A 13,743-nucleotide genomic window follows, 5' to 3' on the forward strand; every position below is an offset into this window, starting at 1 on the left:
CCCATCGGTGGTGGTCTCTACTGAGCCCCCATCAGTAAGGTGTCCTCTACAGAGCCCACATCGGTGGTGGCCTCTACCGAGCTTCCCACTGTAGCCAGCATTATTCTGAGCCTGCATTGGGCAGTGAAGAGAATAGCAGATTCATTCTCTGAAGGAATTTATAAGCTATTGGGAAGAAAAGACCAACACCCTCTCTTCCTTCCTTGCCCCCATCAAATGTCTGTCTCTCCTGGATCATACAAGAGTTAGAAGGGACCTCAGACACCATCTGGTCCAACCCTGTCATTTTATAAAGGAGAAAACTGGGGCCCAGGGAGATTAAGTAGGATTTGAACTCAGGTCATATACTAGATATATAGATACATCGATATATCATTTATCTAATACACACATACCCACACCCTCAGGCTTATTTCACTTTATTTCTCTATCCTAGCAAGCTGCACATGCCATCTCCCACCTCTGAGCATTTGGACAGGCCACCATCCATGCCTGGGATGCACTTCTTTTTTATTTCACTCAACTAAAATCTTGCTTTTGCTTCAAGGCCCAAATCATGATCCCCTCAGCTGAAAGTGATTTCTCCTTTCCAAATTATTACTGGAGCAATTTGCCTGGATCTCAGCATTGATCCTACCTTGCTCCTCATTCCCATTTGGGAGCGTGCTCCATCCTAGGAGCTCCCTGAGGGCAGGGACTGTGTTGTTTTACTTCCTTGTATCCCCAGTACCTAGCTCTTAGTAGATGCTAAATAAATGTTTGTTGAATGAATGAATGAAAGCACAGGCCAGCCCTGAGTTTTTTCAATGGAGCAGAGGGGGTAGGCTGAGATAGGAGAGAGGGCAAAGAGCCACAGGTCTGGCCCTAGGGGGTCACTGCTGCCCAGCCTGACCCCCCCAGAGCCTTTCCCCACAGGGCGGTGACATCCAACGGGGTGTGCTGGATGGGTTGTACCTGAAGGAGGAGGAAGAAGAGCTTGGACCACAGAGCCCCTTCAGCAGAGACTTCCAGAGCAGCCTGGCTTCAAGGCAGGTGCATAGGGGGGATCTTGGGTGGGAAGGAGGGGACTGAGTTACCTGGGTGGAGAGGATGATTCCGGCCTCTCCATGCACACACACCACTTCTTGTCCTTCTGATTGCTTGAAGCTGCTATCATCACCACATTGGTCCCCATCAGACAGTGACCATATTCCCCAATTCCCACCCTAACACCTGCCCCTGACCAGGCACTGGGGCAAGTCCAACATTCTCCCTGACCTCATGACCCTTTCCCAAAGTCCCTCGGGGTTATACACATGGTAGGATAAAGGCCTAGAAGACCCCCCCCCGACAGTGTCTGTCTCCTCTGCCTCACAGTGGGCATGGGGCAGAGGAGATCCTCAGCAGTGCTACTGAATACACAGGGGCCACAAGCCCTCTGACCACAGGCTACAACACTCAGAGCAACAGTGAGGAGCTCCTTGGGAGCCTGGACGCTCCTGAAGAAGGAGACTCAAACCAGGGCTCCCAGGAGCTCCTGGACCACCCCAGTATCTGGAAAAGGACAGCAAGTGAGCTGCTGCTCAACAGGTACCACCCCCCCCCACCCTCCTTCCACAATCCCAAGCATGCAGAACCTGGAGGCATCTCAGGGGTCCTCGGTCCCCCCCAAACCTCCTAAATGGAGTCCTCTCTACTGTGTAGCTGACCCCTGGTCACCCCACCTCTGCCTGAAGGCCTCGCTTTCCCCTGAGAGCACCCAGCCCACTTTGGGGCAGCCATCATGGGGGAGAAGCATTTTTCTTCTGTCTAGGTGGAATTTGCCTCTCTACAGATCCACCTTCCGGGGAGAAGCAGGCCAAGTCGAAGCCTTTCACTCACTGGCCCCTCTCTCAAGGACTGGCCTGTCTCTTGTGGACCATACAAGAGTTAGAAGCATCTGGTCCAACCCTGTCATTTTATAAAGGCGAAACTGAGGCCCAGGGAGATTAAGTGGGATTTGAACTCAGGTCCTCTGATTCTAGAGCCATTGCCAGTCCCTTCATGCCATACTGGATCATGGGAATCCATAATCTAAGCTAAGAGAGTCCCTGGGAGGAAGGGCTCCAGGCCGGAGGGTCGAGGAGGCCTGAGTCAGGGATGGGGGTGGCTCCTGGGGTCCGGCCTCACCTGCCCTCTCCCCCGGGCAGGGCTGAGGGACTGGGGGCCCAGTCAGAACCTTCCCTGACTGGTCCTCCCGCAGGCGATTCAGGTTTGAGGAGCTGGAGGCCTCCGAGCACTTCTACGAGAGCCAGGGCCGGACCCTGAGGCTGCTGCAGGCCCTCTACCTCTTTGTGGCGGCCCACTCCGAGCTGGTCTGTTACTTCATCATCATCCTCAACAACATGGTCACGGCCTCCACTGCCTCCCTGGTGCTGCCCGTGCTGGTCTTCCTCTGGGCCATGCTGTCCATTCCCCGGCCCAGCAAGCGCTTCTGGATGACGGCCATCATCTTCACCGAGGTGGGTGTCAGAGCTGGGGGGACCCGAGTGTCAGAGAAGCCCAGAGGGGTTGGTCGGCCCACGTCTCTGCTGGGGCAGATGCGGCAGCTCGCAGCAGGGTAGGGGCAGTGACGGTGGTGCCTGGAGCTCCCTCTCCTCTCCTGGCAGGTGATGGTGGTGATCAAGTACCTGTTCCAGTTTGGCTTCTTCCCCTGGAACAGCGCCTCTGTGCTGCGGCGCTATGAGAACAAGCCCTACTTCGCACCGAGAATTCTGGGCCTGGAGAAGACTGACGGCTACATCAAGTATGACCTGGTCCAGCTCCTGGCCCTCTTCTTCCACCGGTCCCTGCTGCTGGTGAGCCCTGGCGCCAGGGGCGGGATGGGCACGAAAGACCCTCCTTCGAGGAGAGTCTTGAGGTCAGAGGTTGGACAGGCCTTGGCCCATCTGGTCAATTATGGGGCCAGGCCCAGACCATAAGGTGTAGAGGTCAGGGTTGGCTCTAGAGCCCCTGGCACAGGCTCTGGGAGTTCCCCTACCCATTGTCCAAGGAGATGCCAAGAGCTCACTGTGACTGTCCACACTCCCTCCTCAGTGCTATGGTCTGTGGGACCATGAAGGGGACACATTTACCAAGGAGCCGGACCAAACCGAGGACCAGCAGAAGCCAGCATTGGAAGAGGCAGCTGGGCCAGCACTGGTGACTTGGGATGAGGTGGGAACAGGGGAACAGGACCAGCCAGAAGCTCAGGACAAAGTCCAGGCTGAAGATGAAATCCGGGTCGAGGATGGAAACCAGGATGGGGCCCAGGTTGGGGCCCCAGCTCAGGCTAAAGGAGTCAAGGACACGAGGCGACTCAGCCTTCGGTTCAGAAGGAAGAAGAAGAGTAAAGATCCTCCGGGGCCAGAGGCCATCGGTACCCTTGACATCTGTACCCTACCCTTGCCTCCCCAAGCACCTGTTTCTTACTGCATTAAAACCTCCTGGCCTTGAATGCCAACTCTGTGACTCCCTCCCTGGCTATCCTGAGGCCTCTGTGTCTTCTGCTTTTAAAATGAGTGATCTGGGGCTGCTGGGTGGCCAGTGGATAGAGCACCAGCCCTGGAGTCAGGAGGTGCTAAATTCAAATCTGACCTCTGACACTTACTAGCTGCGTGACCTTGGGCAAGTCACTTAACCTTGATTGCTTAAAAAATAAACTAACAAGTAAATAGAATGAGTGGGACCCCTTTGGCAACCTGGTGAAACCTAGAGATTCCTTCTCAGAATATCTTTAAATGCATACAATGAAATACAGGACATTGCAAAGGAAAACAGTTTACTGTAAATAAAGATATACATTATTTCCCATTCAAGTTCACAGATGTTCCTGAAATCTGTGGTTCTAAGAACCCTGGGATGGATGATTTCTAAGTCTATGGTCCTATGAATCTCTGGGGTAAACAGGGCAGGGATTATTATCCCCATTTTATAGATACAGAACCTGAGGCCTAGGGAGGATGAATGCCTTGCTTAAGAGTATAAACAATAAGTCAGCAGCAGAAGCAAGACCTCCTACAGACCTGGGAAAGCCCTCCGGCCAACTCTGGATGCCACCTCTCCCTTCATCACTGGTTTCTTACTCATGCTGAGCCCCGCTCCTCAGGCAGAAAAATAGGACCCACAGAGGGTGCCCTCCCCTCCTTAGCTCCCCGGGGACCCAGAGGAGCCAGGGTAGTCTGGGGTGGTAATGCCTTTAGAGGTGAGCAATAAAAGGCCTGGCCCCCTGGCCAAAAGAAGGCCCAGACCAGCAAATGACCCACCTCCCCACACCCTAGGCCTGTCCCTGTCTGACAAGCCTTTCCTCCTGCCTTGCAGAGGAAGAGGAAGAGCCAAAGGAAAGAAAAGAGAAGAGGAAGAGCCGTCCCCAGGAGAAGATGAAGGCCACAGGACTCAAGATCAAGAACTTCTCCAAGACTCTGTACGTACCCCCAGTTTTGCACCCTGGGCCCTGCCCAGAACTGGGCTGAAGCTACCAAATGCCATCATTTCAGGGCGTTGAGAGGGTGGCGTGGAGGGGACAAAGAGATTGGTGTTGATGGTGACTCAAGAACCCTCCCTTCCCCCAGACTATCCAAAGGCATGGAGATTGGAAATCATACCTCAGAGGTTAGACTAGGCATGTTCCCTGGCCTGAGGCCTTGTAGTGATGGGGAAAGGGGTGCCTGGGAGGCTTGGCTACCAGGTCCTGAGGTGGCACCTGTCCCCATAGGGTGCAGAACATATACCAGCCCATACGCCGTTTCTTCTGGGACATCCTCCACACCCAGTACCGAGCAGCTACCGACGTCTACGCTCTCATGTTCCTGGCAGACGTTGTTGACTTCATCATCATCGTCTTCGGCTTTTGGGCCTTTGGGGTAAGAGGTGCCCTCTTCTTCCCACTCCTCTTAGTCCATTCGACGATGGGCTAGAGAATCTCATCCAGCATTAATTCAAGGTTTTGGTCTCTCCCACATGCTGGGCTTGTGCTCACTGGTGCAGGAGAAGAGTGGGAGACACCGGCCCTGTCCATATGAGGCTTCTGCTGCCTCCAGACATCCCAGGGACACTCCCTCCCACCCAGATCTGCCATCTTGCTGATCCCTATTTCCTGGCCAGAACTACCTACTATAATAACCATAACAGCTCATGCCTTCCAGATTATAAAGCAATACCTGCATAACCACCATGAAAAAGAAGGTGGTGAGAAGGATTACACATTTACACATTAGGAAACTGAGGCTCAGAGAGGTTATATTCCCTCACCACACAGCTAATCCATGTCAGAGCTGGGATTCAAACCCTCCTAGGACATCAAGATCAATACCCAATGAATGGACATGTATTGGTTAAGCATTACTCTGTGCTAAGCACTGAGGGTATGATGTGAGACAATGCCTGTCCTCAAGCAGCTTACATTCTAACAGAGGGAGACAACTTGTATGGGGGGAGTGGAGACCAGACAAGGCAGTCACTAGGGTGGTGAATGGAGCCAACTCTCCTGTCTTTTCCTGTCTACTAGCAACTGTAGTATATTCATTGGTTAGTCAAGAGTGAGAACAAGAGGTGTGGGTGGAGGGAGAAGAAGGCAGATGGCAGGATGCCTGCTCTGTGGAAGCCCTGGTTTCCTGGTAGATGGCTGCATCTGGGGCCCCTGCATATGGTGGGTCACCACCAATCCAGACGGCCCTACTGCAGGAGAGAGTGTCAGAGGAGAGTGAGAGAAATGGAGATTGGCTGATCCTGAGGACACTTCTAGCTGGCTGCTGCTTCTTGGACAAATGCTGAGCTTGGGAAGGAGTTGGCACCAGGTCCTGGTGGCACACAGAGCCCGGGGGCAGAGGGCTTCCCGGACCACCTCAGCCCACACTCATCTCTCCCTCTTCTAGCCCCCTCCAGCCCTTAATGTCCAGACCCCGGAATCTAGAACCTTCTTCCCTTCCTCTAGTCCTGCCTCCCTCCTTCCCTTACTCAGGTATTTCTTACACTGTATGTAAAGCACTGTGAGCACTTCCCCATCCACTGTCTGTCTATTTTCTTCTCTAATTGTTTAAAGTATTAAAATATTATTTCCACAATCAGACTGTTCCCTACGTTCAGAGACTAGGTGTGACCTGGGGCAAATACTTCATTTCTGTATCAGACTTGGAGTCAGAAGGACCTGGGTTCGAATCCTTTCTCTGATAGCCGAGTATCTCTCGGGAGCCCTACAAAATGGACAGCATAATAATATAGAATACATATATTATATGTTAAAATATCTATATATTGAACAATATATGATGTATTATAATAATATATACTAATGTTATATTAGTATACAGTATATACTAATACATATTGATTTAATATTATGATTGTATTGCATGGTTGTTATTGAGGGTTAGCAGAGAGAATGATCCGTGGACGTTGCTTTGAAGTTGCTACTACCACACGTGAGGCATAGAGCTAAAATCTGAGGCTCCAAAGACAAGGATGAAAAATAGTACCTGCCCTCAATGTTTCATTCTATTTCCAACATGTAAAGAATAGCTAAAGATAATCATTAACATTTATATAGTAATTAAATCACTCCATCCTCATGACAATGATGGCAAAGAGGTGTGATCTCTATTTTACAGATGGGGAAAACGAGGCACAGAGGTTAAGTGACTAGCCCAGGGTCACACAGCAGGATTTGAATTTGGATCTCTAAGTCCAGCACTCTAACCACTATGCTATCAGCTGCCTCTGTACAACAAATATTATCATTTCTATTTTACAGATGGGGAAACAGAGGTTCAGGGAAAATTGTGACTTGCCTGTGGTCAAAAGTGGAATTTGAACCCAGGTCTCTTCTGATTCCAATCCTTTCCTTCCTTCCCACTCTGAAATTCTATACTTCTGTGATTCTTTCCCACAGTGTCTAGGACTGGGGACACAACGGGGGTTCACTAAATGCTTTTGGTTGACTGGGATGGAAATAGAGCTACATAAGACAGGGATCCCTCGAGTCTCATGGGGGTCCTGTCCATTTTCTGGAGCCAAAAGAACACTGGGCTGGGAATCAAGGGACCCGCTCCATTGCTAGTTGTCTGTAGGATCCTGAATAGGTTGCTGTCCTCCCCTGACTCAGTTTCCCCATCTGTTAAAAGGAGAGGCATGGACTCAGGAGTCCCTAAGGCCTCGATCCTAATGTGCTCCTCGCCCTCCCAGAAACACTCGGCTGCCACGGACATCACCTCCTCGCTGTCGGATGACCAGGTGCCCGAGGCCTTCCTCGTCATGCTGCTCATTCAGTTTGCCACGATGGTCATTGACCGGGCGCTGTACCTGCGTAAGACCGTGCTGGGGAAGCTCATCTTCCAGGTCATCCTTGTGTTTGGGATCCACCTCTGGATGTTCTTCATCCTGCCCGCCGTCACTGAGAGGTGGGCACCAGATGGAAGGCGGGCCTGGCATCCCCTACTTGGGAGAGCTGGGCAAGGATACCTGACCACTGGGCAGGCTTTACGGAAGCCATGTGTGTGTGTGCTGGGGGGGAGCCAGAGGGCTGTATAATCTTCTCCCAAGGCATGCCTACATGCACATGCACCAGGGATCCATGCCTTTGGTGGAAAGTGATGAAGGGCTTTCTATAGAGGGGCTCACTCAGCTCCCAGCCAATGGGGCCAGTGCCAGCATGGCCACGGGCACAGGAAGCTCACTAAGGAATTAGCAGCTCCTTGAGATCCCAAAGCTCTAGCTCTGTCTAACTGGAAGATTTCTGGCTAAAGTCAGTCCCTGTTACCTGGAGGGATGGGGAGCAGGTCCCAATACCTGTGTAGCAAGGCCAAGCATCATGGAGCTCACGGACCTGACTCTGGGGTACCACCTTCTTCTCCCCGCAGGATGTTCAGCCAGAATGCTGTGGCCCAGCTGTGGTACTTTGTAAAGTGCATCTACTTTGCCCTATCAGCCTACCAGATACGTTGTGGGTACCCCACCCGCATCCTGGGAAACTTCCTCACCAAGAAATACAATCATCTCAACCTCTTCCTGTTCCAAGGGTAAGCTCCAGGTCTGTCCCCCCAGGCCCCAGAGCATTACTCCTGGGTACTCCAAAGTCAGCCTCACCCAAGGAGCCAGCCAGGTCCTAACCCCAAGTTCCAATCACAGAATTAGAAGGTACAATCTCTCATCACTGGGACCTAGCTTTGAGGTTTCCCCCTGGCAGTCCAGTCATAGAACACCATGGGAAACTGAACCTGGAAGGGCCCTCAGAAATCATCGAGGCTAAGCCCTCCCCATTTTACAGATGAGGAAACAGGCCCAGAGAAAGGAAGTGATCCCAGTCAGAGGGTGGAGATCCTGAGGTCATCCAGGATGTCCCTCCTCTCCCTGCTAATCAACAGAGGTCATGGGGAGTGGGCAGAGCCAGAGGTTAACACGAGTCCTTCTGTCTGGGAGCAGATTCCGGCTGGTGCCATTCTTGGTAGAGCTGCGGGCTGTGATGGACTGGGTGTGGACGGACACTACGTTATCCCTGTCCAACTGGATGTGTGTGGAGGATATCTATGCCAACATCTTCATCATCAAGTGCAGCAGAGAGACAGAGAAGGTAGCGTTGGGCCCTGGAGCCTGGGCGGGGATAGCAGAGATGGGGAGGGAGGGAAGGAGGCAGAATGCCAGATGGACAAATGGATGGGTGGGTGATGGATGGACGAATGGATAGATGGGTGGACAGACAGGTGAATGAATGGATAGATGGATGGATGGTTAGGTGGATGGATGGATAGATGGATGGATGGATGAACAGACAACTGGATGGCTGACTGGCTGATGGATGGACAAATGGAGGGATGGATGGATGGATAGATAATTGGAGACAAATGAATGACAAAAGTAGTCAGTAAACATGTATTAAGCACCTACTATATGCCAGGCACTGTACTAAGCTTTGGGGATACAAAAAAAGGTAAAAAAGACAGTCCCTACTCTCAAGGAGTTACATTAATGGGTGAGACAACATGAAAATTACTATGTACAAACAAGCTATAAACAGGATACATTGGAAACAACCAACAGAGAGCACACACTAGAATTCACAAGGATTGAAAACAGCTTCTTAGAAGAGGTGGAATTTTCATTGGGACTTGAAGGAATCCAGGAGAGAGAGAGGAGAGCGGGCACTCCAGGCATGGGGAAGACCTGGTGAAAATGGCAAGAGCGTAGAGCTGGAGGGTCTTGTGGCAGGGATGCAAGGGGCCCAGGGTCTCTGGATCACAAAGTATGTGGTGGTGATGAAGGGGAGGATTGAGGTGTAAGGTGTAAGAAAACCGAAAAGGTAGGAAGGAGCTAAGTTATGAAGGACCAATAGAAGACTTTGTTTGATTTGGTGACTCAGTCACCAAAGTCTGCTGACTGTTGGTGGGGTCAGGTGAGGAGGCAAGGTCAGACCTGAGCTTTAGGAAGGTCACTGTGATAGCAGAGTGAAGGATGGATTGGTGTGGGGGAGAGACTTGAGGCAGGCAGACCCGCCAGTAGCTATTTCAATAGTTGACACGAGAGCATGAGGATCTGCACCAGAGTGGGGACAATGTCAGAGGAGAGAAGGGGGCATAAAAGAGAGAAGTTACAAAGGTAAGATCAATAGGCCTTGCATCAGCTTGGCTCTGGGAGGTGAGAGGACATCATCCACACTGCCAGCCTACGTGACTGGGAGAATGTTGTGTCCTCAACATAGGGCAGTAATAAGGAAATTTAGAAGAGGGAAAGATGAGTCCAGTTTTGGATGTGTTGTATTTAAGATGTCTATGGCACATCAACTTCAAGATGTCCAATAGGCAGCTGAAGATGTGAGACCCAAGGTCAGCAGAGAAGTTAGGGAGGCACATTTGAGAGTCATCAGCGTAGAGGTGATAAATGAATCCATGGAAACTGATGAGGTCAGCAAGGAACGCAGTAGAGAGGGAGAAGAGGAGAGGCCCCAGGCCTGAGCACTGTGGGACAGCCACAGCTAGTGGACGTGACCTGGGTGAAGATGCAGCGATGGTGAATGAGGAGTGGCCAGGAGAGACAGCAGTGTCAGGGAAGGATAAGAGGGGGATTTCTAGTGTCAAAGGCTGGAGTGGTCAGGGAGGATGAGAGTGGAGAAAAGGTGGTTAGATTTAGCAATTAAGAGATCGTCACTAACTGATAAAGCTGTAAATGAGATTGTAAAGTGTTAAGAGAGTGAGAGAAAGGTAAGTGTAGGTAGGCAGTGTGGACAGCCTTCTCAAGGAGTTTAGCCCCCAAAAGGAGGAGAGAGATGGGACAGCAGCCAATAGAAATGGGTGGATCAGGTTGGGGGGGGATTTGCGGAACGGGGAGACATGGGCATAATGGTAGGCACTAGGGAAGCAGCCAGTAGACAAGGAGAGATTGAAAATAAGGGAGTGGAGAAGCTAGAGGGGGTGATCTGTCAGAGAAGATGCCGTGGAATGAGATCACTTGTACACAGAGGGGTTGGCCTTGGCAAGGAGACAGCCCACCTCATCATGGGAGAATGGATGAATTCATGGCAGGTCATCTCATACCTGGTGGATGGGAGGGAGGACTGTTTTCTCAGATATATGATGCAAGCTGCTGGGGTGAGCAGGACAGTGAGTCAGTTAGGGAGGTGTGAAAGGATTGCCTTGCTGCTGCTGTGATTATGTAACTTTCCATCAGCAGGGTTTCAGGGTTTTCTCCAGCAGCAAGTGAGTAGGAGGGAAGACAGTGGCTGGTGGGAGTAATCCCAGGCTGAGGCTTGGCAGGGCAAGACTGGTAACTGGATAAGGGGACAAGGGATTCAGCGTAGGATTAAACCAGTTCACCAAGAGGCCCAAGGAAGACAATGAAGAAGTATAGCCAGGGCAAGAATAATGGCCTGGGGAAAAACTAAGGGGCCCAGGATTGGAGGTCATGGGGAGGATGAAGCTCGGGGTTTGTTGCTGTAATGCAGAGGGAGAAGGGGAATAACCACACCTTGTGATCAGATAAGGGGATATCAGAGTTCATAAGCGTGGAAGTGGATGTGGAAGGTCAAGGGTATGACCATCTTTATCTGTAGCTGAAGCAGGATGGAAGAATAAGCCACTGGAAATGGGCAAATTGAGGAACTGAGAGGTAAGGGTGTTTGAGGGAGCATCAGTAAAAGTCTCCTAATAGGAGAGCAGTTGATAAGAAGAGAAAGACTGTGAGCCAGGCACTAAACTCACTGAGGAAAAAAGAGCGTGTGTCCTAGAAGTCATTTAATGATGGCTACTGGATTTCTGATTGAGTGGTAGATATGGATTGAGTGAAAATCAAAAGAGAAGTTATTGAGTGATGGTGACGGAAAGGGAAGCTTGGACGTGTCACTGGGGACAAAGAGGTAATGAGTGAAAAGTATGGTCCTAGAAAGGATGGCCAAGGAAGCTTGGTCATCAGGAGGGAGCCATAAGATAGGAGTGGGAAAGGAAAAGATTTAGGCTGGAAGCAAGTTTGTTACCTGCCAACCAAGTATTCCAGAGAGCCCAGTAGAGGGGAAGAAAAGGAATAAGCATTTATATAGTGCCTACTGTATGCCAGGCACTGTGGTTCCATGAATAACATGACTAAGGCTGCCGAAGATGATCAAAGTAGGCCTTGAGTGCCAAGATAAGGAGTCTGGACTATTTGGTGGAGAGTGGCAAGTCATTTGAGGGCTTTTTTCAGCAGGTCGATGATACCACCAAATCACAAAGGGATGCCATTTCTGCCCCCATGTCCTCAGCTCTCACTTTAATTACAGCCTCTGAGCCTTGGCCTCTGTCCTGTGCAGTATGTCCAGAATACTCACCTGCCCCATTTCTCCACCTGACTCTAGAAATACCCACAGCCCAAAGGGCAGAAGAAAAAGAAGATTGTCAAGTATGGCATGGGAGGCCTCATCATCCTCTTCCTCATCGCCATCATCTGGTTCCCATTGCTTTTCATGTCACTGGTGCGCTCTGTGGTTGGTGTGGTCAACCACCCCATTGATGTCACGGTCACCCTCAAGCTCGGTGGCTATGAGGTAAGAAGCCTGGAGATCTCCCCCAGGAGCCTCCTATGTCAGAGGGAACCAGACTCCTCATCTGCCTGAGAACACAATTTAACACACCCAGTTATCCAGTCCGGCCAGCCTTCCCAGGGTTAGCCATGCCTCTGGTGACCCACCAATGGGAAGATAAGGAAAGACAGAGTAGGGGTGGACAAAAGTTGCCCTCAGAATTGATGGTCTGGGGCAGGGCAGTATAGTAAAGAGTATATACTGGGGGTCAAGAAACCTTTGCCACCATCTTCACAGCTGAGCCCCAGTTCCCTCATCTGTAAAACAGAGGTTGGACTTTCCACCTGTGTGACTGTGTGACTTTAGGCAACTTCCTCTCTGGAACTCGGTGACCCCATTTGTCCAATCAGGAGTACAGTGTCCACAGGATTCAAGTGAGTACTTTTACTCATTCATGCGTGCGTGCATGCATACAACAGAAATGTATTAATCACCTACTCTCTGAAGAGCGCTGTGCTGCGTGCTGGTTCCCCCAGTATAAAGACCATTAGATACAGTCCTTGCCCTCAGAGTTCCCAGTCTAGTAAAGAGATAAGACACGAACAGTTATTATATGCTAGTCGTGCCTTGGAGAACTGTCTGAAAAAAAGTGAAATCTGAGTTTCAGGTCTTTACCACCAGCAGGAATTAGGGAAGGCACCTTGAATTGGTGGCATTCAAATTGGGCAGGAATTCAGCAGGGCAAGAGAGGAAAGGACATCCCAGGATAGGGCACAGTGTGAGCTGAAGCAGGAAAGTATAGGCTGTGCTTGAGAACAGATCTGTCTGGCAGGACCATGGGATCAGATTTAGAGCAGTAAGGGACCTTAGAATCCATCAGTCCAACCACCTCTGTTTTATACATGAGGAAACTGGGGCACAGAGCGGTCAAGTGTCTTGCCTAGGGTTACACAGCTGGTAAAGTATGTGAGACTGGATTCAAATTTAGGGCTTCCTAAAGTTGAGTTCTATCCACTATTCTGCCTAAATGCTGCTCTGAAGATAAAAATAACAGAAGATAAAAGGCAGACTGGAACCAGATGGTAAAGGCCTTTGAGTGGCCAGGCAAAGATCTCTGAGCTTAGCAGGGAAAAAGGAACCAGTGGAGATGCCCTCTACAGGGTCCCCAAAGTCTAAGCTCTAACTTAAAACCATACTAAGACCTCTAGGACACTATCCACTAGAACACTGCCAGGTGTTCTTTAGAAGCAAATTCTTTGAGGGCTTTGATGGGTGAGGGGTGTGCAGTAGTGCAGATGGGTGGTAAGAAGGACCAGTAATAGGCTGGTGCCAGGGTGAGTTAGAGGAGGGGGACAAGGGAGAGATGCCACAGAGCTGTAACGAATGGGAGCTGGCCACTGCTTTGTTATGGCAGATGAAGGAAAGGGCAGAGACCAAGATGACCCAAGGGGAAACTGGGTGAAGTATGGGGCTGCCTGCTGAGATAGCGGGGTCAGAGGAAGAACCAGGTTTGGGGGGAAAGAGAAGCTGTTTTAGACACGCTGAAATGGAAGGGCTGGGGAGGTGTCCAGGCACAGATGCCCTGTAGACAGCTAGAGTTGGGGGTTTGGAGCTTCAGTCTAAGAATCACCTGAATTGAATGAACACAGGTGGTAGTTGAAGCCGTGTGTCAATAAGATTGGAGCAAAGCAGAGAAAGAGAGGGGGAAATAACAGTGAGTGAAGGGAAAAGGGCTTACAAGGATGATACCGTGTTTCCCCGATAATAAG

At 50.6% G+C, this 13,743-nt stretch overlaps 2 protein-coding genes across 2 annotated transcripts in view; one reads left to right on the forward strand and one right to left on the reverse strand.

Moving 5' to 3' along the window:
• Nucleotides 1–13,743, reverse strand: part of TRAPPC2L (trafficking protein particle complex subunit 2L) — a 423,767-nt gene that overhangs the window by 305,373 nt on the left and 104,651 nt on the right. The gene's annotated exons all lie outside the window — the stretch shown is intronic.
• The window catches only part of PIEZO1 (piezo type mechanosensitive ion channel component 1 (Er blood group)), a 174,163-nt gene that overhangs the window by 156,613 nt on the left and 3,807 nt on the right, over nt 1–13,743 (forward strand). Inside the window, exons 35-45 of the mRNA XM_069085562.1 lie at nt 916–1,028; nt 1,357–1,569; nt 2,222–2,480; nt 2,628–2,816; nt 3,055–3,376; nt 4,318–4,420; nt 4,712–4,859; nt 7,177–7,391; nt 7,851–8,009; nt 8,413–8,560; nt 11,810–11,998. Coding sequence (XP_068941663.1) covers nt 916–1,028; nt 1,357–1,569; nt 2,222–2,480; nt 2,628–2,816; nt 3,055–3,376; nt 4,318–4,420; nt 4,712–4,859; nt 7,177–7,391; nt 7,851–8,009; nt 8,413–8,560; nt 11,810–11,998 — 2,058 coding nt within the window. The remainder of the gene's footprint in view (nt 1–915; nt 1,029–1,356; nt 1,570–2,221; nt 2,481–2,627; nt 2,817–3,054; nt 3,377–4,317; nt 4,421–4,711; nt 4,860–7,176; nt 7,392–7,850; nt 8,010–8,412; nt 8,561–11,809; nt 11,999–13,743) is intronic.

Source organism: Petaurus breviceps, unplaced genomic scaffold (assembly GCF_028583685.1).
Source record: "Petaurus breviceps papuanus isolate PSGF00001 unplaced genomic scaffold, PetGlider_PUasm1.0 176, whole genome shotgun sequence".
Taxonomy (NCBI): Eukaryota; Metazoa; Chordata; class Mammalia; order Diprotodontia; family Petauridae; genus Petaurus; species Petaurus breviceps.